Source organism: Chelonoidis abingdonii, chromosome 20 (genome assembly GCF_003597395.2).
Source record: "Chelonoidis abingdonii isolate Lonesome George chromosome 20, CheloAbing_2.0, whole genome shotgun sequence".
NCBI classification, from domain to species: Eukaryota; Metazoa; Chordata; order Testudines; family Testudinidae; genus Chelonoidis; species Chelonoidis abingdonii.
The window spans coordinates 653,997-679,069 of record NC_133788.1 but is presented as its reverse complement, the minus strand read 5'-3'; the positions used below and the strand labels follow the sequence as shown (position 1 = coordinate 679,069).

Below are 25,073 nucleotides of genomic sequence, written 5' to 3'. Positions count from 1 at the left end.
GTGGCCAGGCAACCCTTGGTACAATCCACGCTCTGGGATCTGTCGGTAGCCGCTCCGATTCCCCTCCCTGGTGTCCAGACCTGATCACTCAACCACGGGAGACTTTCGACACCTCAGAACCTGCGATCCCTCCACCTAGGGCAATGGCTCCTGCATGGCTGAACGCTGAGAGTTGCGCTGTTCCAATTCGTTGCAGCGCATCCTCCTTAAGTAGCAGGAAGCTTACACCGCCGGATACATGATTGGCCAATGACGTGCTTCACGGCTGGTGCGCATCGCACCGATGCTTTCTCCTTAACAGGGCGTCCAATCCCAACAATCTTGACTGCCTCTGCACCTTAAGCAGGAGGGCTGGCGAATTCCTCCCCTTAAGGTGCACCTGGCAGCGATATCCAACCCTCCATGGGAGAGGGGTGGTACTCGGTGTTTCTCAACCCAGTAGTCTCTCGCTTTCAATGAAAGGGCCTGGAGCGTACTTATCCCCCGCTCGTCACCCAGCCCCCTCCCTGGGACCTGAACTTGGTCCTAAACGATTTACTGTTACCACCCTTTGAGCCGCTGCGACTTTGTTCGCTTCTCTAAGCCTTGCGTGAGAGACCCGTGTTCCTTGGTGGCGATCACCTCAGCACGCGGGTCCTCGGATCCGAGCCCTCACTGTAGAGCCCTCAGTACACTGTCTCTTCCATAAAGACAAGGTACAACTGCGACCCAATCGGCATCCCTCCCTAGGTGGTGGTCTGACCTTTCATACTAGCCAAGACATGCTTTCTCCCGGTTTTTCTTCCCGACCTCATGCTTCTCGGCGGGAACAGCAGCTCTACACACCTTGGATTGCGCAGAGCGGCTAGCCTTCTATGTGGAAGGACCAAGCCTCTCCGGAAGTCTCCACAAGCTTCTTGTGGCCGTTTGCGGAGCGGATGAAAGGTCTACCAGTTCCTCCAGAGGGTTTCCTCTTGGGTCCACGGCTTGTATTCGCACGTGCTACAGCGCTAGCTCATGTTTCCCCTCGGACGCCTTACGCGCATTCCACCAGGGACGCAAGCTTCCTAAGCGGCCTTTCCTGGCGACGTGCCCATCCAAGAGATTTGGCATGCTGCGACCTGGTCATCGGTCTTACTTTTCGCTCGCACTATGCGTTGGTACAACAGTCTTCGAGACGACGGCAGCCTTGGAGTGGCGGTTTATCCAGCTGCCACGTCTCAACTCCGACCCCTCCGCCTAGGTAAAGCTTGGAACACTACTGGGAATGGATATGAGCAATCACTCGAAAGAAGAAAACAAGGTTATCTCACCTTTGTAACTGTTTTTTCGAGATTGTTTGCTCATATCCATTCACCACCCCCCTCCCCCCCATGTTGAATGGTGTCCCTAGCGTCTGTTCGTCAGAGGATGGAGATGGATGGCAGGAGAGAGATCACTTGATCATTGCCTGTTAGGTTCACTCCCTCTGGGGCACCTGGGCTTTGGCCACTGTTGGTAGACAGATACTGGGCTAGATGGACCTTTGGTCTGACCCGGTACAGCCGTTCTTATGTTTAAGAGACTATATGTCTTGAAAAATTCGGCTGCTAGTAAGCTAAGTCCTATTGATTTTCCCTGGGATTTAGGGTCTAAGTGCCTGGAGTTTTGTAACTTTTATGCAATATCTGTAATCAAACCAGGGAGAAGAAATGCACACCCATCACAGAACAGTTATTGCTAAATGGAACAGCTTTGAAATTGAAGGATTAGTGAGTGTTTAATTCTGAAAGAAAGATGTCATGGAAATCAAATCTGCTACACAATAGTTCTGCCCCTGTGATAATGGTGAAGGAACCATTTAATAGGGTGTTATGCAAACATCAAAACGAGAAAAGAAAAGCCTACAAAATGTAGATAAAGCAAAACAAAACAATGAGCGAGAAAGAGAGAGAGAAGATGAATGGAAAAGAGGGAGTCAGAAGGAAATAGACTTCTTAAGGAAATCATAGAAATATGGGGCTGGCAGGGACCTTGATAAATCATCGACTCCAGCCCCCTGCACTGTGGCAGGAGCCCTCTGCACTGTCAATCCCCAGAGCTGGTTGACCAATGGAATACATTATTTGCAAATTAATTATTTGTCGAGTGACAAGGACTCACAAATAATGTATGTGACTAATGGTATCTGGGCCTCTACAGAACTAGCTGAGTATACTTGTGATTAATTTAACAACAAATCAGTGAATGGACCATCTGTGAATATTATTCAACTGGCTCCCTAAATAATATTAAATATACAATACTGAGCAGTGAAAGGGAGACGTGAAACTATATAAATACAATTAACAAGGCAATTGGGGAGGCAATGAATGGGCGCTTGGGATGCAGAGGGAATGGGACCCATGGGATCTGGACACCAAATTTGCTTTAAAACTAACCTCAGCTATCTTACCCTGCCATGCAGAGCAGGATAAAAGCTCTTTTCTCCAGGACACTGTCATGAGAACATCACTGATGCGCCTTGCCCAGCAGAGTGAAGGCACAATGCCAAGTAATGGGAACTCTTCCTAGTTCTGAGATAAAGAACCTGCTTCTGGATGATGTGATGGTCTCTGGATGAAGTTCCAGCTTTGACTCTGGTAATGCAGGCCTGTCATAAACAGATAGCTAAGGTTTAATGTTTCTTTTACCTGTAAAGGGTTAACAAAGGGAACCAAACACCTGACCAGAGGACCAATCAGGAAACTGGAGTTTTCAAAGCTCAGAGAGGGAATTTTTGGGTGTGTGTCTTTTGTCTGTGTCTGTGCTCTGTGCTCTCTCGGCTCTGAGAGTAATCTTTCTATCTCCAGGTTTCTAACCTTCAGTTTGCAAGTTGTGAGTTCAAAGGTAGAAAAACAATAGGCTTATATTGTTCTTTTTTTGTATTTACATGTGTGTAGTTGCTGGAATGTTTTGAATTGTATTTCTTTTTGGATAAGGCTGTTTATTCATTTTTTCTTTTAAGCAATTGACCCTGTATATTGTCATCTTGATACAGAGACCATTTATATGTCTTTTTTCTTTCTTTTTATATAAAGCTTTCTTTTTAAGACCTGTTGGATTTTTTCCTAGTGGGGACTCAAGGGGATTGAGCCTGCAGCTCACCAGGGAATTGGTGGGAGGGAAAAGAAGGAGGTGGGGAGGGAATTGTCCTCTCTGTTTTGTAATCCAGGAGTTTAAGTACAGTAATCTTCCAGGGTAACCCAGGGGGAGGTAAAGAGGGAGAAGGGAGTGGGTTATTTCCCTTTGTTGTGTGGACTCAGGGCATCTGAGTCTTGGGGTCCCCCAGGGAAGGTTTTGGGGAGACCAGAGTGAGGCAGGCACTGGAATTCCTGTCTGGTGGCAGCGATATCAGATCTAAGCTGGCAATTAAGCTTGGAGGTTTCATGCTAGCATCTTATGTTCTGAACTCTAAGGTTCAGATCTGAGTAGGAAAGCTATGACAAGGCCAGACCCACCTCCAGGCACTTTCTAGCTTTAAACATGTCTGTTATTTGTGATCTGTGATTACTGAAAGGATTCCCTTGTCTGTAGGAGAACTGCTTGGTATAACAACTGTGGTTCCTGGATCTTTCAGAGCAATGTGGTATAACGCTGATTTAGCTGGTGTGTTCTGCCAGTCATGACCTGTCTGGAAACCTTTGCATGGCACATACTACTAACGGGGACCTCACATGGAAGTGCCTCCTTCCCTCCCTTCTGCTCAGAGGGAGGGCCGATTCATCAGTGCAGACAGAAAGGGATGCACCTGAGCTACTCCTACAGTGCGTCTTGTAGCTGTGCTATTTCTCTCCTTAATATGCTACATTATTAGCCCAGGCGCTGATTGCACCTGAATTGCTTGATCTGCTGTGAAAGCTCTCAGTGAGTTTGTTCCAATACTCAGCCTAGGATTCATGTTTTGGGGAAAGCCCTAAGAATACCTTGTACTTCTGCATCTCAAACAGCCGTTTAGGTTGCTGGACACAAAGTCAGCTTGATTCCCTTGATGTTTTGGTTTTGCTGGAGTTGGAGGCGTCTATGACTTTTAGACCTTCAATCTAACACACAAGACAATAATTTATAAATACAAGAAACAGAGGAAAATATGGAGAGATCAAAATCCCCCATCACCAAGAATCCCTGACCTGGATACAGGCTGATTCAGTACTCATCCATGCAAGGCAGCCTGAAGCTAGTCACGATCTTTTAGGGACAGTATCCTTAGTTTAGAAAGACACAAATCTCTCCTATGCTCCCAGGCCTGTGCGTCACACATCGCCCAGTCTGCCCATTAGTGAGAGCACCAGGGAGATCTGGCCCTGCATTTAGGTTCTGTATAATCCATGTTTTACCAAGCCTGTGAGCAATACAAATCTTTCCATGGTGTATTTGTAATTCAAATTCAAATAGCTTTTGGTTCAGATGTCAACATCCCCTCAATGTTTGCAACCCAAACATATAGCCAGTGTTAGTGCAGCAGAACTGGAAAGGGGAGATCTCCCACCTGGGGAGCTCCACTGGTGGTGGAGCGAATCAGGGCTCAGATGTTTGTATGTTGTTATCATCGATGCAGGGCTAACACAGTGTTAAAAATGTGAGTGGCTTGTCTACACTTGTGCTGCCACTGGTGCAACAGTGTGAGAGTTCCCCAAACCTGCCAGTGGAGCTGGGAAGGTCTGTGAGAGTGACGTCTCAGGCATGACTGCCCTCTGCTCTGCAGTTCTAGAGCTTCCCTGGGCCCCCGGTGGCTAATGGCCTTGTTTAAATGTATTGTATAGTGGTGGGGGAGACAGAGTTTTACCCCTGCAGAGGAGAACCCCCTCCCTGCTGCCAGAAGTCTACACTGTTGCAAGTGCCCAGTGGTTAAGGGAGCCTTCCTTTGCACCATCTGTTCTCCACGCCAGACACAGGCTTGGGTCACTGAATACCTCTTCAGACCTTCCCGGCAGGGCAGGGCATTGACCACTCAAGGCTTCATTTTCAGCATACTGCCTCTTTACATGTCTAAGATGTCTGTCTGCAGTTGCCATTTTGTGAGGCAGAATTAATGCAGGATGTTACTGGGATGTCAGGGGGTGAGTGGCCCAGTCAGAGGCACTGTGACTCAGTCAGCTCTCCTCCCAAGGTGTGGAAAATCAGTCACCACATGACAAGAGGGTCCCAGCTAAATAAATGCAGATCTTGAGTCAAAAGAGAGGCCTCCTATGAAGCAAAGGGGAGAGGGCAGAGAACCTGTAAAGGAGAATGCCAGCCAGCTCCCCCCGGGGAAAATGCTTGCAGGGCTCTTCAGCGAAGAGATTTGTGACGGAGGGGCCAAGGAGTCTGCACTCTGCAAAGACTTAATAAGACCCCTCCAGCGGGAGGTTACTTTAGGTATTCTGCCCTGGGAGCAAGTTATTGCAAGAACCACCAGGGAGCTGTGTGTGTGTGTGTGTGTGCGTGCGTGCGTGCATGCCTGCAGGGCCATGCCATGCCACAAGGGAGCGCTCTGGGACGCCCCCCTGCTACACGAGTACACGTGCACTGGGCATGCTCTCTGTCGCAGCCAGAGCCTTGTTCCGTCTTACTCTTTTCCTTTTATCCAAATGCTGGTCACTCAGGTCCGAGAGGGCAGGGCTCCAAGGCCCCCTCAGTGCAAGCCATTGTGAAGTGCTGATGAAACACAGAAGTCGAGGCCTTTATCCAGCCCTCATTTCCCGTTCTCAGGGAGCAGAAATCAAATTAGATTTCAAATGTCATTGCTCCTACTCGGCAAAGCTGAAGAGGAAATAAGAGCACGTCATCCCCTGTCACAAGTAGCATGTAATGCTCAGACTTCACAACACATTAACTTAGGGAAAGCTCCTAACCAAGGCTGACTTAGATTCTCCCAGTGCAATTTCAATAGAACCCAGCTGAGGCAGGAGAATGGCTCCGGAGCAATTTGTCTGGCTGTCATGAATTCCAGGATGTCCATGTATCTAAAAAATCTCCATGACATCTGGTGTCTTGGCGATTTTGGAGGCAGAGTGAGTGAGTGAGTGGGTGGATTGGCGTGTGGTTAAAGAGCAGGTAAAGTTGTTTAAACTGTGTCTAATGCGAATGGCCCAGAAAACTGCTCTGGAAGTGATTAGAGAGTGGGGGACCAGCCGCCGCGCTGCAGGGGCTCAAGGATCAGATTGAAGGAGTCTGAAATGACCAAGCACTAGACTAGACCGTCACAATATACAGGACACAGGAGAGCAACAAGAAAAAGGTGCACACTAAAGTCATTAAGTCAGTGTTTGTGGGACATAAAAATACCAGGAGGACTATATAAGGAGGCAGAGTCCAGTGGTTCTGATGTGCTTCTCTTTAGAAGCATGGCTCTGCAAAGGTCCTTATAAAACACTCCTTACTGAAAACAGTACCACACTATGAGCCATAATCTCCCTATTTACAATGGGAATGCTGCAGGGCTTGGGACAGTTACTCTTTCATAATTAGGGCAGTCTGTGATCTTCAGGTATTTTCCTGGCTTGTGATGTCACTACCAGCGCCCCACCCTGCGCTTCCCTGCCATTTACCATGACAGATCTACATTGCCAGAAGGGAAAATCTGCCCATGGGACTGAAGTCCTCCATCCTCATTGTGGCTGAGAGTTATTTCTGTATCTGTCCACCAACCATCTTCCCTGAGAAGAGTGAGGGGTGGTGTGAGAAACAGGCTGGCACTGACAGAAAAGGCATCTGTCACAGAAATCAAAATCAGAGAGGAGAAGCTTTAACTCACTGCCCCAGTTTCCAGTGCAGGAAGAAGCTGCAGTCACTATGAAACTCATTCGCTTTGCTGGAAGGAAGCTCAACCAGTGTTTTTGGAAAGGCCAAGAAGTAATTCCCCTTATGTTCTAAAACATGAGCTATTTACAAACTCACTCTCAGCGCTTCCTACCTGGGGATCTGGCAGCTGAAAAATGGAAGGTCAGGAATTGACTCAGCTTTCTGCTCCCTCCACAGTGCAGCAGAAAGGATCTGGTTTAAAGGAGCCTTTTCAAGACCCTCCATACGAGTGGCACATGCTGTAGTCCGTTTACAGCCCAGACGAAACTGGAGCCTACCCTTCAGCTCAGCTGTTCCAAGCAGCGCTTCTCATACTGAACTGAATGGGACTGGTGCTTTGTTAAGTTTTTGTTCCTGGAGGGTTTCCACCCCTGCCCCCGAGTGGAGGAGCAGGCCCGCTGACAGCAATGTCGGGCCTTAGGGCCAGGGCCATCCCTAACGGGGTGCGGGGCCCGGGGTGGAAGTGATGAATCCGGGACCGACTGCGCTGGCCAATCACGCCAGCCAGCAGGGCCCTGTACCTACTGGGTTCCGGGAAGTGGGTGGACTTAAGTATCCCCCCCTCCAGCCTAAGGGGAGGATCCACAGGACCTCAAACCCCAGCTGAGTTCGGGGGACAACTACTAAAAGAACAGGGACAGGAGTGCGGTCAGAGGGTCGCAGGGCCTGTCTTGGGGCAGTCACCCTGCTCCGGCCCTGAAAGGGTTAAAAGCCAGCCCTTAGAGAGGGCTGGGCCTGAGAGCCAATAAGAATAGGCTGATTGGGAAGGCAGCCACCGGCGGGGCCACGCCCGAGTAGGAGACAGCTGGCCCTATAAAGGGTTGTGAGCCAGGAACTGGGGCAGTCTCTCTCTAGCTCTTGGGAGAGAAGGGCCTGGCTACCTGGGAGTTCAGGGTACAGGGAACAGAGCAGGCCTGGGGAAAGGCAGGAGGAGCTGGGGAGCTCCAGCTTGGTAAATCCCCAGGCTGCAGGCCTTGTGCAAGACCTAAAACAGGTACTGGGGTTGCAGGGGTGCAGCTGGGGTTAGGCAGAGGCAGCTGGTTCAGCCTCCTTGCCAATGATGAGTGGCTGCTAGTTCCTGGCTACAGAGGCTTAGCAGAATTCAAACTGTATTTGTCTCGATTCGAGTTTATCTTTCAACTTTTCTTAGATTTTTTGCTATTTCAATGTTCACTATTGGGGGAGGGGGTGTCAGACACTAATTATTTAATGACAGTAACGTTGAGGGGAAAGTAACAGCTTTGTGAGTGCTGCACAGCTTCCTGCAGCTCCAGCTGCGCTAATGCCCGAGTCGGCTGTTTTAGCAGAACTGTCAAGCCGTGGGTCATGCAGCATTCATTGCATCACACTTTAAACACGCTGAGGGGGGATGTTACTCAATTCTCAAGCAGCATTTTTCTTGCGTTGTCTGCCTGTGCATTTTTATTCTTCTTGCTGAAACTATTTCTTGGTGGCTTTGTGTGTGAGTGGAGAAATCGTCATTTACTGACATTTCCCAATAAAAATCTAATCCTTCCAAGCGTAAAGAGAGGAGATGTGAGGAACAGTACAGGAAGTTTTGATGAGGATGCCAGCCCGATAAGCACATTGGCTAGACACAACTGAGAAGCCTCAGCAAGACCCAACAACTTGGCTTTCTAAAAACAGGGCACTAATTAAACAATAACCCAGTGTCTGTGCTGACAAGGGCTTCCTCCTCGCTAATTTAGCAGCTATTAATTGAAACCTTTGCACACCTCTCTCAAACACTCTTGACTGCCAACATAGAAGCAATTAGAGGGTGTGCCAGGCAGCACATTCCTACACTTGAAAAGGAGAGTAACACTCAGGCAGCTTTTCCAGCTAGCATCACAAAATAAAGGCACATCCCAGTGTTCGCCGTGTGCAGGAAAAGTGCTGCCAAAGGAGTGGAGGAGAGTCGAGGGGCTGAGCCAGGAAACAGCTTTATTCCCCCTCCATGTGCTTCACCATCTACCTGGCCACACTGAAGTGACATTTCCTTATTTCCTGTAATTCCAGCTGCTAGGGGCCGCCACACAGGGACTCCCCAGACTGGGTCTGCTGGCTGGACAGTAAACTCCTGTGTGGCGGGGCAGGGAAGAGTGTGGTGAACGCACAGCTGAACATGGACCCCCCTGCCCCCAACAGGCCTAGATTTCACAGGCTCTTTTATCCCTTAGCCTGCTCCATCTGAAAGCAATTGGCAGCTCTCTTTCATTGACAAAACACAGAAAACAGCCCAAATGCTCTGTATCTAAATCCAGGGGAGAAGAGTGCCTAGTCTGGTGGGGTGGGGCGGGCTGGGGTTGGCAATTGGACACAGAGATTCTCTTCTCTAGGTCTCCATGCCAAATCCAACATAAGTGATCAGTGGGTGAACATCAGAGAATACAGATGCCACCACATAAAGCTGGGGTGCAGTGGAGGGGACATGCTGGGAGAACATAGGGAGGAGTCTAAAAATATTGCTCAGGCATTCAGGAGTGAAATCAGGAAGGCCAAATCACTCTTGGAGTTGCAGCTAGCAAGGGATGTTAAGACTAACAAGAAGGGTTTCTACAGGTGTGTTAGCAGCAAGAAAGTGTGGGCCCCTTACTGAATGAGGGAGGCAACCTAGTGACAGAGGATGTGGAAAAAGCTAATGTACTCAATGATTTTTTTGCCTCTGTCTTCACAAACAAGGTCAGCTCCCAGACTGCTGCACTGAGCAGCATAGCATGTGGAGGAGGTGACCAGCCCTCTGTGGAGAAAGCAGTGGTTCAGGACTATTTAGAAAAGCTGGACGAGCACAAGTCTATCGGGCCGGATGTGCTGCATCCAAGGGTGCTAAAAGAGTTGGCAGATTTGATTGCAGAGCCATTGGCCATTGTCTTTGAAAACTCATGGCGATCGGGGGAGGTCCCGGATGACTGGAAAAAGGCTACTGTAGTGCCCATCTTTAAAAAAGGGAAGAAGGAGGATCCGGGGAACTACAGGCCAGTCAGCCTCACGTCAGTCCCTGGAAAAATCATGGAGTAGGTCCTCAAGGAATCAATCTTGAAGCATTTAGAGGAGAGAAAGGTGATCAAAACAGTCAGCATTTTCATTAAGGATCTGGAGGATGTATTGGATTGCACCTAAGAAGTTGCAGCTGACACTAAACTGGAGCAGTGGTAGATATGCTGGAGGGTAGGGATGGATACAGAGGCACCTAGACAAATTAAAGGATTGGGCAAAAAGAACTGATGAGTTCAAGCAGGACAGTGCAGAGTCCTGCACGTAGGACGGAAAATTCCATGAACTGCACAGACTAGGGACTGAGTGCTAGGCAGCAGTTCTGCAGAAAGGACCTAGGGGTTACAGTGGATGAGAAGCTGGATATGAGTCAGCAGTGTGCCTTGTTGGCAAGAAGGCTAACGGCATTTTGGGCTGGAAAGTAGGAGCATTGCAGTAGATGAGGGACTGATTGTCCCTTCTATTCAGCACATGGTGAGGCCTCATCTGGAGTACGTGTCCAGTCTTGGGGGCCACACTACAGAAAGGTTGTGGAAATAATGGAAGAGTCCAGTGCAGGGCAACAAAATTATAGGGCTAATGATTAGGAGGAGAGTGCGGAACTGCATTATTATCTGCAGAAGAGAAGAATGAGGAGATTTGATAGCTGCTTTCAACTACCTGAAAGGGGGTTCAAAGAGGATGGATCTAGACTGTTCTCAATGGTACCAGATGACAGAACAAGAGGTAATGGTCTCAATTTGCATGGGAGGTTTAGGTTGGATATTAGGAAAACCTTTTTCACTGAGAGAGTGGTGAAGCACTGGACTGGGTTACCTATGGAGGTGGTGGAATCTCCTTCCTTAGAGGTTTCTAAGGTCAGGCTTGACAAAGCCCTGGCTGGGATGATTTAGTTGGGGACTGGTCCTGCACTGAGCAGGAGGTTGGACTAGATACCTCCTGAGGTCCCTTCCAACCCTGATAGTCTGTGATGCTATGACCTGCAGTTGAGAGCAAGGTAACATTGACAGGAAATGAAAATGTGGGTGCACCAGAGTTGGAGGCCCCTGGGATGTCAGTCCATAGAATGTCAGGGTTGGAAGAGACCTCAGGAGGTATCTAGTCCAACCCCCTGCTCAAAGTAGGACCAATCCCTAGACAGATTTTTACCCCAGTTCCCTAAATGGCCCCCTCAAGGACTGAGCTCACAATGCTGGGATTAGCAGGCCAATGCTCAAACCACTGAGCTATCCCTCCCCCCTCATTGGATATGTGACCTCTCATAAAACTACCATAACAGCTGGCACCAGTTGGCCCCTTTGCCGTCAGACTCAGCAGAAAAGCCAAGGATTAACTAGGCCCTGGAGACAGGATTCCTTCACACCCTTGACAGTAAATAGCTCCTGGAGCCGGGGCTCAGGCCCACAGGCTCCCTGTACAGGACCCATTTGGTGCAGACATTTCCAGTCTTCTGCGCTGGAAACCCGGCACCTTTCAGCAGTCTGGAGCTCCCTTCAAAAACAGCTTTTCCCTCTACCAAGACTGTCAGCGTCTGAATACCCAGGGAGCACACTAGCCCTGAACTCCCCTGCACCACAAAGTGGCAGGCCCAGTGAGCCTTGCCAGAGCCTGCCACACTGAGAGGTGTGCACTTGGAAGAGGAGGTACTCCTGAAGTGATGCTGTATTAGTGACAAAGAGCCAGGATCCCAGCATGCCTCTGCTTCGCAAATCTATGGGACCCTCTTACTCTGAAGGCAAGAAAGAAGGGAAGAAGAGAAAGAAAAGGGCAGAGTGAGGCCATGTCTGCCAGAAGCAGCCATTTACTATATCAATCACAAACATATGTGCGGAGTTTAGTCCCTCAGCTGAAGAAACACAGACCTTTACCATATGTGTCAAGTCCTTTAGCTGCCAGTATTTTTAGCTGCGACACTCTGAGTTAGTTTCCCAGACCTGAAGTAGAGCTCTGTGTCATCTCTGTCACCAACAGAATTGGTCCAATAGAAGCAATTACCTCACCCTCCTTGTCTCTCTAGTAGCAAATATGTCCCCTACCTTCTCTGTAGGCCAAGCTGCTGGAGGGCAACGTCATCCTCACACACAAGTGGCTGCAGCCGCGGCCCACTCCCGCAGAATGCACAGCCAGCAGACACAGGATTTACAGTGAGGGAGCTTTGCATGAAGCACTGAAAGCCTGAAGCAGCTTTGATTGCCGGTTAATCAGCCCAGGAATTGACCCGCACTCTGGACACACCAGGCACTGAGTTGCCCAAGGTTGCTGCTGTGGGTTGTTGTACTCACTGATTTCCAGCTGTCTTTGAATCCTCCCTTTGCAGCGCTCCCTGTAGTCAGACTGGGTGGCATTGTACTCAGACATCACCTCCACAAACTTGCGCGACAATGTGGAATGCTGGAGAGGGAAGAGTAACAAAGAAAGTCACATTTTACTTAGTCTCAAAGGGAGAGGGGGCATTCTCCATCAAGGCTTTTGTCAGGATGAGAAATTCACAGCTCTGAACCCCACATTACTAAAACTCCCCCACCACACCTGGAATTTCCATTCCAGACACTGTAACTCAGGTGACGACTGCACAGACATTCTACAGCTTCTGCAGAAATATCATCTGATGACATCAACCAGGTGGGGTTAAGACAGCTTGTCATGAATATTTATCACCCTAAGCATAAACTTGATGATACTTTACCTGCCTGTTAAAGGAAAATATTTGCCTGGGAGCAGAGAGTTTGGCAAGGCTGACTGAAAGAGAAAACGTTGCTGTTCTAATTTAAATCTGAGAGCTACACTCAGACATTACTCCTGCCTTACTCAGGAAGATGCCCAGAGAAGTCACTGAGATTTGCTGAGCAGAAAGTTAAGCAAGTTTCTCGTGATCAGTGGCACTGGAGTCAGAGGGCCCTGTTCCCTAGAAGGACTGTTATTGAGGGGACACCAAGGCATCAGGGCTGGAAGCAAGGCAGCCACATAGACAGAGAGCCCTGCAGAAGTTCCGCTTATTCAATGTAACCTGCATGCAGCCTTGCTCTTTGCTAACACAGCATCTGCAGCGCAGCAGCTGGCTGTGTGAGCCCTGAGAGTGGGTCCGGAGCCCCGGGTTTTGCAGACACAAACCTAACCCAGCAACAGTCCTAGTGGGAGGAGGAGTTCGAGCTGTGCACAGACCTGGCCATGCAGGATGATGACATCAGCAGGAAAATAAAACAGTTATTTTACCTTATTGGGGAACAAGGGAGAGAGGGCTGCACCCCTGGGGAGCTCAGCACTGCCTCAAGCCTCACAGCAGGCCTATGGCTCCTCAACGCTGAATTAAACTGTAGAACGACACAGGTTCTTCACTTGAGAGGGATGCAGAGGGGAGGGGATAGAGCCCAGTGTCACTGCCGTATGCACACAGGCTGCTCCATGCAATTTTGGGGACTTGACAGAGTACCTAATTCAGGTCAGCCTGCAGCACTTGGGGTCACCGCCTGCAGGAGCAGCTGCTAACTACATCTCACGTTAGACAGATGCTTAGTCCTGGGGCATGCAGCGGCAGCCTCAAGACAAAGGATGGAAGCCTTCCGAGGCACAACACACCGGAAGTACAGCAGCAAAGGAGGGCAGGCAGCCAGGGTTCCATATCCATAGTGAGATGCATTCCCATCCTGTGAGAGAGCATGAGCGGGTGGAGAAGTGCCCCACCCTAGGACAGCACTGCAAGGAACAGGGCAAACTGGACCCTGGCAGCAGTGTCTGCAAGACAAGAGGAGGTTGTACAAGTGGGGGAGGGGACATGAGACACCGGTGATGACATCATGACTCTCTCCTTGAGTCCGAAAGCGTATCAGGTTCAGGCCGTCAGGCCGGGAAAGCAACAAGGGACAATACCAACCTCTGTGCATGCAACAATGGTACCAGGAAAACGGGCTTTGCTCTGAACCCTGCAGCGGGGCCTCCTGCGGTGGGATTCCTTGAGGTGAATTGGTCTCAGACACACTCATTACAGACAGCAGGCACAATCTAATAACGTACCAGGAGAGCACAATGCAGCCCGTAGGAAAACATGACCTCGTTGCAACTCACCTGAAAAATAACAGAGGGCAGAGCGGAGGTTTGTGGTAGTGGATGGTGAGCACCACTGGCCCGTCGGGGGGATCACAGCGAGAAGTAAGGTTAAAGATTTTGTCACGGGTATTTTTAATAAAAGTCACAGACAGGTCACCGGCAATCAACAAAAATTCACAGAAGCTGTGACCTGTCTGTGACTTTTACTAAAAATAATGGGGGGAGCTGACAAAGGAGGAACAACAGCTCTGGTCCCAGTGACTCACAGTTCTGGGCTCCCACCACACGGCTCACAGCTCCGGGATCCCCGCTGCATGGCTCAGAGCTCCAAGGCCCCCACTGCCAGCGATGGCTTAGAGCTCTGGGGCTGGTGGCTCAGAGTTGCAGAGCCCCTGCCACCCACGGTGGCTGAGAACTCCCAGCCTCCAACCCAGCGGCTGACAGCTCCAGCTGAAGCTGAAGAAAATGTTGTGGAGATCTCTGAAAGTCACGGAATCTGTGACCAAATCTTATCCTTAGTGATAAGCCCTGGATCTGTTCAAGGGACAGTGTCACACTGACATTCCAGTATGATGCATCAGACAAAGGATGCTGGTCGCTTATGCTAGCAGAGCCCTGTCAGAGACTGGACCCAAACAGGAAAAGAGCTTCTGGCTGTCGTATTTGGAGCAGAGCGATTCCATCAGTGCCCCTATGGCCACCCAGTAATAGTGTAATCAGCCCACAAACCCCTAGAGACAATCCTGGCAAAGTCCATTCTTAGGGGTCCAAAGAGATAGCAACACATGTTGATGCACTTCCAGTGCTACAGGTAGAGATCAGACATTGTCCAGGACAATTACTGGTGTTAGCTGACACCCTGAGCAGGGGACACACACTCAGCACCCACAAGACAGGGGAAGGGGATTAGGACATGAATCTGGAATGCCTGGTTGAAAAGGGACCCTAGTGGGGCTATTAAAAGTCTGGTTGGCAGTGCAGCAGGGCTAATGCAGGCTCCCCGCTGCCCTGGCTCCACGCAGCTCCCGGAAGCGGCTGGCATGTCCCTGCAGCCCTAAGGCCCAGGGGAGATCAGGGAAGTTCCATGCACTGTCCCTGCCCCAGGCACCAGCTCTGCAGCTCCCATTGGCCGGGAATTGCAGCCAATGGGAGCTCTAGGGGCAGCATGCAGAGCCCTCTGGCCCCTGTGCCTAGGAGCTGGACATGCCAGTCACTTCTGGGAGCCATATGGAGCCAGGGCAGGCAGGGAGCCTGCCTTAGCCCCACTGTGCCACTGAGTGGGAGCCGTCTGAGGTAAGCGACGCTCGGGTGGAGCCCGCACCCCGACCCCCCTGCCTCAGGGCGGAACCCCCTTCTGCACCCTAACTCCCTCCCGGAACCCACACCCCATCCTGTACCCCAACACCCTGCCCCAAACCTGAGCCCCCTCCTGTACCCCAAACCCCTTGGCTCCAGCCTGGAGCTTCTCCTACACCACAAACCCCTCATCCCTGGCCCCAGAGCCTGCATCGCCATCTGGAGCCCCAACCCCCTGCCCCAGCCCAGTGAAAACAAGTAAGGGGGCGGGGAGAGCAAGAAACAGAGGGAAGAGGGATGGAGTGAGTGGGGGCAGAGCAAGGGGGTTCAGTTTTGTGCAAGTAGAAAAATGACAACCCTGCGCTGATGGAAATCAACGAGGCTACAGCAAAGGACATCCAACTACAGACCGTCCAAAGAGTGATCCCAGCGGAGAGGCTAGATGACAAAAGCCAAGTACCTGCCGGAACAGAATCATAGAGGTTTTTACAGCCTGGCTTGACAAAGCCCTGGCTGGGATGATTGAGTTGGGGTTGGTCCTGCTTTGAGCAGGGGGTTGGACTAGATACCTCCTGAGGTGCCTTCCAACCCTGAGATTCTGATTCTGTCCTGTCAAATTAAAGATGAGCTGAGTGTGCAGGACAGAATTAGACAAAGGGATGTGTGATGGGGTACACCTGGCTCTTTGGTGCCCTCTGCTAGAGGCCGTGCAGTCCTACTATGCCCCACCTCAGGAAGGAGCAGCAGAGGTGGGTAATAGAATCATAGACTATCAGGGTTGGAAGAGACCTCAGCAGGCCATCAAGTCCCACCCCCTACTCAAAGCAGGACCAGCCCCAACTAAATCACCCCAGCCAGGGCTTTGTCAAGCCTGACCTTAAAAACCTCTAAGGATCAAGATTCCACCACCTCCCTAGGGAACCCATTCCAGTGCTTCACCATCCTCCTAGTGAAATAGTGTTTCCTAATATCCAACCTAAACCTCCCCCACTGCAAATTGAGACCATTGCTCCTTGTTCTGTCATCCGTCACCACTGAGAGCAGCCGAGCTCCATCCTCTTTGGAACCCCCTTTCAGGTAGTTGAAGGCTGCTATCAAATCCCCGCTCACTCTGCTCTTCGCCCAACTAAACAAGCCCAGTTCCCTCAGCCTCTCCTTGTAAGTCATGTGCCCCAGCCCCCAATCATTTTGTTGCCCCCGCTGGACTCTTTCCAATTGTCCACATCCTTTCTGTAGGGGGGCCCAAAACTGGATGCAATACTCAGTGTGGGCCTCACCAGTGCAAATACAGGGGAATAATCACTTCCCTCAATCTGCTGGCAATGGCTCCTACTAATGAAGCCATATGCCGCTAGCCTCGCAACAAGGGCACACTACTGACTGATATCCAGCTTCTCGTCCACTGTATCCCCAGGTCCATTCTGCGAACTGCTGCTTAGCCAGTCGGTTCCCAGTCTTGTACAGTGCCTGGGTCTTCCGTCCTAAGTGCAGGACTCGCACTTGTCCTTGTTGAAACCTCAGAGTTCTTTTGGCCCAATCCTCAATTTGTCTAGCTCTGGACTCCGACCCTCCAGCATATCTACCTGCCCTCAGTTTAGTTTAAAAGTCCTCCAGTGCCTGCCTAAACAGACTGCATAGAACAGCCATCAGGCCCTGCAGGCCAGATAAAAGGAGCTGCAAGGACTGAGCAGGTCAGAGCCTGTCTGGGACCAGAGTGAGAACGTTGGCTCTGCTCTTGCCAGAGAGGAGAGAACCTGACAACTGTAAAGGAACAGGTGAAAGGAGAGGGGCTATGTGGGAAAGGCTCAGGGAAAGCAGCAGCAAACTGGAGGCAGTGGTACATGGCTGCTGTGTCTAGAGTCTCTGGGTTGGGGCCAGAGTAATAGGCCGCCAGGCCCCCACCAGCCAGTGCTGGGGCCTAAACCCTGGAAAGGGCCGAGCTAGTTTAAAATGCCCAAGGAAAGGGGCTAACTCAAAGGTCCAGACACCCGGTGAGGGCAGAGAGTTTGCTGGACTTTTGCTAACCCAGAAGGGGCTTGTACATTTGACTGTGTGACTTGGCCGGAGGGCTAAGCCGCTGAAGCCCGCCTAGCGGGTTGGCACTTACAAGGCAACACCAGGCGCAGCACTGCACTCAGCCAAAGAGGAGCACCCCGAGGGAGAGTTGCTCGTCATGGGGTGTCATGCAAAAGACAAATGCCTCATCCCTCTGACTGAGGCACACTGTGCGTGCGCGTCCGGCAGGAATGATACACACTCCACTCCTTGCAGCAGAAGGGTGTGAACACTGTCCGTCACGTGAGAACCGCCAGCACAAAGTGACTGTTACCAGATGAGCTGCCCACCAACAATGAAGAAAGTGGGAGTGACTGACTTACCTTCAAGCGAAGCAATACTTGAGGTCAGTGGATTACTACTCACTATTTTGGAAAGTCAATGCCTGTCTGATACAAGCAAGTCCAGATTGGGAACTGAGGGCCCACTTTGCGGGGTATGGCACTCCAGACTCTGTATTCACTCTCAATGGGCCTCATTTTGCCTCAGAAGTAGTCAAGGAATTGCAGGCATATGGGAGTTTGATCACACTTTCCTGCCCAGCATGTCCACAGAGCAATGGTGAGGTGGGATTCAGCTGAGTGAAAGGCTACGAGACTGTATCTAAGGCTGTTTTCTTCTGGTTTGGACCGCTTGTTAACATGACGTACACAGAAATCACCACGCGACAGGGTGCCAAACAATCCTACCAGACCTTCTATGGGACAAAGGACGCTGCTACCAATGCGGGGGACCTGTGACAGCCAGAAGGGTGGAGATATACCGAGAGATGGCCAGAGAAACAAGCACTAGGTACAACTGATCAGCCCAGGACCTGTGAGTCCTGCCTGGATACAGCACCTCTGTAGGAGCAGCCATTAGAGAGACACAGAGAGCGGACTAAAGGAGTAGTGGGTGCAGCGGCACCCAGTCATATGAGGTGACTAATAAAGAGGGACAAGTGATACAAGGAGACACTTAAGTGAGCAGACGACAACACTCAGAGAAAACCCATTACAGGAGCGGACAGAAAAAGAACCACTGGAGACAAACCACAGGGAGGAGGAGACTCCACAGAGAGACAGTATGCAAAACTCAGAGACAGAGATACCTCATCTGTTAGAGAAACCAAAGCCTATGAACCAGCTGAGTTGTGGGAAAGACAAGATTCCAACTCGGTGTATGCTGCAGCCTCTGGCTGAAGGGGAGACAGGGTGGGGTCTGGGTGTCAGTTATTTGTTTTTAATGTTTAAAATGTTTGTTAAAATAGGGAAGATGTAGAGCAGAACAGTGGAACTGGAGTCAGAGGTCCATGTCCCTGGAGGCGCTGCTATTGAAGAGACATCAAGAAACAAGCACCCTGGAATGAGGCTGGAAGTAACTCAACCATGCGAGCAGAGCAGTGCACACAGGCTACAAAGCCTCACTTAGTCACCTTAACTGCATTCAGCTCTCACTCATTGTTAGGCTGCGAGTCTGCCACAGAGGTCACAGATTCCGTGACTTTCCATGACTTCTGCACCGTTGGTGCTTGGGTCAGGGCTGCCCGAGCTGGGTAGCCCTGGGTCAGCAGCAGCAGTTTTGGGTGTGTGGGAAGGGCTAGGGGCAGTGAGTTGGGGTGGACACCTTGGGCGGGGGCTCCCAGCTCCCATGCCCGCTCAGCTCTAGACGGCAAGGGGGGCTCCGCGCCGCAGCGGCACCAAGCCCTCTGAGCCTCCCACCTAGGAGCTGTAGGGATGCAGCGCTGTGTAGGAGCCCTGCCGCCCTCCCCCGCACCCCAGCAACAGCGGGGGTCTTGGCCGCGCTGTCCCCCCTTCCCCGCAGCAACGTGGGGCCCCAAGCCACTCCCCAGCACTGCAGCGCCCCCACGACACCCCCCACCCCGAGCACCTGCGTCCCCCGCCCAAGTTTTAGTCAGGGTATATTTTAGTAGAGTCATGACAGGTTGTTTACTGCCCGTGACCTGTCCATGACTTTTACAAAAAACACACCGTGACTAAACGCAGCTTACTTGTGAAACAAGGATCTCCAGAATGGCCACAATGTCAATGGGACAATGAATGTTCAAAGTTCATTGCAGCGCTTGCCAATAGGTGGCACTGCTGGCCCTAGAGCTAGATTGACTCTCAAGAGTATGGTTTTCAAACTTTTTTTCTGGCCACCTAGTTGAGAAAATAGTTGATGCCCGCTGGGGATGAGGGTTTGGGGTATGACAGGGCCTCAGGGCTGGACAGAGGGTTGGGGTGAGGGCTGTGGGCTGTGGCTGGAAATGAGTGGTTCAGGGGTGTGGGAGGAGGTCGAGCTGGGGCAGGAGTATGGAGGGGTCAGGCTGGGGTGGGGTGGGGCTGGGGATGAGGGGTTGGGGGTGGCTCAGGGCTGGGCAGGGGATTGGATGCAGGGGGGTGGGTTAAGGCTTGTGGATGGAGCTGGGGATGAGGGGCTTGGGTGGAGGAAAGGGTTCTGGTGGGGGGGCTCAGGGCTGGGGGGGGGATTGGGGCACAGGTTGGGGCGTGGGCTTACCTCGGGTGCCTCCTGGTCAGCGGCGCAGTGGGGGTACAGAGGCAGGCTTCCTGCCTGTCCTGCACTGTGGTCGCGCTCACCCCAGAAGCAGCCAGCAGCAGATCAGCTCTGTAGGCGGAAGGGTGCAAGGGCTCCGCGTGCTCTGCCCCACAGGCACCGCCCCCCAGCTTTCATTGGCCAGAACACAGCAATGGGAGTGCAGAGCCAGACTTGGGCGAGGGCAGTGCGTGAGGCCCGTGGCCCCCCGCCTAGTGAGCGGACCTGCTGCTAGCTCTTTGGGGCACAACGCAGTGTCACAACAGACAGGACTAGCTTGCCTTAGCTGGGCAGCACCACCGATGGGACTTTTAACGGCCTGGTCGGCAGTGCTGACAGAGCCATCACGACCCAATGCCTTTGTTCTGTGACCCCAGTTCTAGCTGGACCGTGCAGTTGAAAACCACTGCTCAAGAGGAATGCTGTGGGTCCCCCTGGGCCGCTGGTTAAGAGGAATGTGCGTATTTGAACAGTCAGTGAAAATGTGTCTTCTGAAGGGCTCCCTGCTTTTTTTAGAGGGATCCTTGAGTCAGCCTTTGCTGTGGGAGGTGCTAGGGGGCATTATCTCCTCAAGCTACAAGTTAATTGTTGGAGCTCCAGATTCCTAGTTCATTTTCCTAATGCTGATCACAACGTCATAAGCACCAGTAAGACAGCTGGGGCATTACCTGCCCGTGCTCGTCTGCCTGAGACGCTTGTGATGAAGTCAGCTCATCACAGGACCTGCCGACTGTGCTGAGGGAACCCAGGAAGGCAAGGCAAGGTTTGAAGCAAGGGGTCTGCCCTATCTCACACCTGAGGGGCTGTTCAGTCAGTGCTCCTATTAGGAGGAGCAGTCCCAACTTTTCTTTTATGAATCTAATTTTGCACGCGTCCCTCTCAACTGCACTGTCAGGCCATCTGTCAGAGAGTTCAAGAGCTGCAAAGTCTCTGTGTGTAGCTCTCCAGTGCGGGTGGATATGAGTTACAATCGATGCAGAATGTTTGGTTTATGCTGAATCTTTGCGGCTCCCCTGTAACACCACCTCTAGTTCACAGCACAGCCTGGCGAAAGAACGACTGAACCAATGTTTCCTTCTAATAGACCGCCACTCTGTTTAGCATTGAGGCCTGGGGAGCTTTGCTGGGCACACCATGATGACTATGGCCTTAAATGTTTTAACTGTCTCCATTCAAGCTGGGGAACAGGGATGTTCTCCAAGAACTCAGCTGCTGTCAGATTCACAGCCTCACAGACAGAACACTATGACTTGCTGTCTTTCTTTCCATTACACAGGATGTGCTCCAGAAAATCCGTGAACACAGTTAATAAGACAAGTGGAATACAGACACACCTCAGCTGGGTGCTCACTGCAGGAGCTCACTGACTGTGATTTGTGGTGTATGCTAAGCGGGAAGCTTGGTCAGGCTGGAATGCAGGTTTCCGGGACCCTGCTCAGTACCTTATTGTAGATACCTAGCAATACCAGAGCTGGGAAAATAGCCCAAATGTATGCTAGGAAGATCAAGTCAAATTGCTAAATGAATCCACCTCCAGCATGTTGGTGATCGCTTTCCCCAAGAAATGTTAGAGACTGAGCTTTCACTGGAAGCAAATTCAAAGTCTTGTGCTCAAGCATCTGTGGAAACCAAATTTTACATTGACGTGTTGTGCAGGAACTGCTTGCAAACTCATTCAGTCAGGTAAACAAAATACCAGGGGACGTATTTGGACCAATCTACAATGACATTCACACGCCCAGCTTGAACAGTGGACTTGTTGATACTTGCAGAGCACGACTTGCACTCAATCAGAGATTCATAAGTCAAATAAGCAACATTTGGAGGCAAAACTGTATGCTCATGGACATTCCATAAGCACCAAACGGGAGGTTCCGAGGAGCCAACTTTAGGTCACCTCTGCCAAATGATCTCTCAATCTCTACATGGGAGAGAGACTGAAGAAGAGTCAAGGGAGCATTATGAAGAGGAGCATGAAGAGAGAGAAACAGGAAGGAGAGGGAGAGAAAGGGTGCATGAGAGAGGAGAGAGAAAGAGGATGAGAGGCACTGAATGTAAGCTATTAGATCGATAAATTATGACCAACTTGGGGTCTCCCACCTGCGAGTTCCCCTGTAATTTTCAGGGTTCACCAATGTTACTAGGATAAGAAATAAACATTAGAAATGGGTCAGAACCAGAATCTCTCAGGTTTGAAACACCCCAAAACTTTGGGCAGGAGGTTTTCAAACTCTGCTTTGGGGATAGCAGTAAATGGCAATATACTGACTGAAGACCAGGGATTAGCACTGTTTGTTTCCCAGTCCATATTAGCCCAGTAATGAAAGGTGCTGGATTCACACGTGTCCTCACGTGACTGGAGCTAGGGGAGACAGTTGGGAAATGCTTCTATCGGTAATCTCCAGACCTGATTTTAACATTGAGAGGAAAGAAAATCAAATAAGAAAGGATCAGCAATGAGAGAAATGGAAACAGCATGGATAAGGAGAATGGACATTCGAGAACATGATAGCTGCTTTACCAGTCAGATAGTGTGACAGTGGCCTACAGATATGACTATACGCAAGTGGAGTGAAGAATAGTAGCAAGCCAAGCGAGCAACAGGTAGATTGTTTTGTAGACCAATGCAAGTGTAGCTCTGTGTAACAAAATGGAGGGACCAGAGCAAACTGGTGCAGGAAATGAAACAGATATTAGAGGGTATACGCAAGACTGGAACTCATGCACACGTAGCACATGACGGAAGTTATAGGATGGGAAGGGTAATGTGCTTTAGGATAAGACAGAATTAAAGGCAAAGGTGGTGGGCTAGAGCATTGTATGTTAATGTAGGTAGACTGAAAGGAATTAGGAGTGTTGGAATGGATAAACAGAGTCCTGTGTGAAGCCCTAAATCACTTTGGGGAAGGAAGACCTGGTATTGCCCCTGAGATAGTGCTGAGAATGTCTACAGTTACCCCCAGGATCCAATTGGATTATATTGATAGAACCTCTTTAATGCTTTTAGACTGAAATAAATTACTACTTGATTGTCTAGTGATTATTGGACTTTACTTTCCCTAGTATAAGTATCTGGAGACACAGTCGATACTAATAACGCCAGGCCCAGTCTCCTGGAGGTGATAGCTGACAGATGGTTTGTCACCAAATACTTGCTTGAAACCAACAAGAAAGTGATTGCCATTTTACAGATTTAGGATATGTGGTGAGTATCGTGAGGACCTCACTACTGAGACTGGGGTGTTAGGGGACAAGCTGGTCTTGAGTATACCGAGCTAATTCATTTTAAAGGTAAATAATGGAAACGATAACAAAAACAGATCTGTAAATAGGGCCCTTGTATTTCGAAAGGGCAATACTTAAAAATTAATTAGGAATTAGTGAGGGAAATGGACTGGACTGGAGAACTCCTGGGTCTGAATGTGTAGTAGGAGTTTTGGGATCACTTTAATAACGAGTATGCAGCAAGCTCTCTGAGACTGTTCCACAAGCACAGAGGAAAAATTCTCCAGATTTGGTTAGTCAGAGCAGGGCGTTTGGATGCAAGCAAGATATCTCACAGAGTGATTAAGAGAAACCAGAGTCTCAAGGAAGTGGAAGAAGGGATGGAGGGTCAGCAAAGGAAATGCTACCTTTAGAGGGTAGAAGTGGTAGGGATAAAGATGAGAAACTGCAAAATGCCAAGCAAGCAGTGGACCCTGCAGAGAGAATTCAAACCAACAGTAAAGGTATCATAGCCAAATAATGAATAAAAAGAACAAGGAAAGAATTAGATGTGGACCGCTAAGTCATGCTGAGGAATGACCCCTCACTGCACCTGGAGAGGTGGGAGGAAATCATGCACCGCCAGGTATATATATGAAATAGAGGCTGAGCAGATGAGTGAACCACGTGCAGCATTTGGGGCTGAGCAGGAACTGCACCCCAGATCTCCTGAGTCCGTCCGCCAGTGCTCCCGAGTCCACTCGCCCAGACCCACCAGCACAAACACATGCCTGCTTCTGGTAGAAGCTTAGCCTCAGCGAAACATAGTGTGTAGCTACCGTCACAGGGATGGCTTCCACACAGCTGTTCCTGATACAGAGAAGGCGAGGCCAGAGGGACAAGTGCTTGAGCTCTCCGATTAGGCAGCCAAAATATCCACTCCACCCTTCAAGTCAGACAGGTAGCAAGGTGAGAAGCAAGGTTGAGAAACAACCCTTCAGCAATCCCCATCCTGCTCCTGCTGAGGGTCACGAGAATTGTTCCGAGAATGGGTATAACAATCATCCTGATGCCTGACAGCTGGTTGATGCTTTAGCCGCATTTTGCATCGGACAGTTGCCATGTTCAGTTAGTCAGCATGCAAATGCTGCAGGCGAATTCCATAACTCCGCTGCACTCATTGGCGATATTGCTCACTCTGCATGCAAGCCAAGAAATCGCTGATCGCACAAGTGCAGTTCAATGTTTCTTCCTCTTGTAGCCCCAACATCCAGCTTCTGTATTAGTACATTATAATGAGGCTCTTGTACGGATCAGTCTTAAAGATAATTCCATTACTATGCTTAGTGGCAGAAGTAAAGTGCTTAATGGTGGTTGGTCTCATTTTCACTATAATACCCAATTTGTCCTCTGGGCCATTTCCCTGGCAACCCTACCCCACAAGCCCTTTCGTCTTTCAGGGCTGGGCACCACATGCTCTGTGGTCAGTAGATTTGCAAGTTTTTTGAAAATTACAAATAATCACAGAAGCCTGGAAGGTCAGAAATGGCCACCGAGAATTCGGCAGCTTCTAGCCATCGGGCCACGGAGCATGCAGGCTTGCACATTTGATGGGATGTGATTTGAATTTTCCCCCAACCCTGCTGGTAAGCTACAGTGACCCCAGTGCCCTAGTCCCAGAGTAGACCCACAGGGCAGGGCTTGCCCTCATTGTCCACAGCACAATCTTGCACCGACCCCCCCCCCTCCGTATTTGTGCACCAGTTCTGAGTCATTCTCTCAGAGCTCCAGAAGGGACATTCTAGTCTGACCTGACTCTGCAACAGAGAACGTCTTTGAATGAATCCTGTTTGAGCTCTAATAAAACTGATTTAAAAATGGTCAGTGATGTGAGAATCCCTTTGTGAGCTGTTACAATTAGAATCACCCTCCTGTTAAATGTGCCTGTGTATTTAAGATATCTGTTTGTCTACGCCACAAGCTCCAGAATTGAAGATCTTGTTCTACTCTTTGTCGCACTAGGGCCCATTGTCAAAGTCCTGTTTGCCATGTGGAGTCAGATCTTATGGACCTTAAGACACTTTTAATGTCCAAATGCGTTTATCATACTGTGTGACAGATGGTTTTTGATTAGGGTTAGTGATGAAGACAATCTGAGAACAGGT

The 25,073-nt window shown here is 50.2% G+C and overlaps 1 protein-coding gene across 2 annotated transcripts in view; it reads right to left on the bottom strand.

Moving 5' to 3' along the window:
* The window catches only part of STX1A (syntaxin 1A), a 235,419-nt gene that overhangs the window by 35,647 nt on the left and 174,699 nt on the right, over positions 1 to 25,073 (bottom strand). For both annotated transcript variants that reach the window (XM_032769883.2, XM_032769884.2), the window contains exon 5: positions 12,057 to 12,165. In XM_032769883.2, coding sequence (XP_032625774.2) covers positions 12,057 to 12,165 — 109 coding nt within the window. The remainder of the gene's footprint in view (positions 1 to 12,056; positions 12,166 to 25,073) is intronic.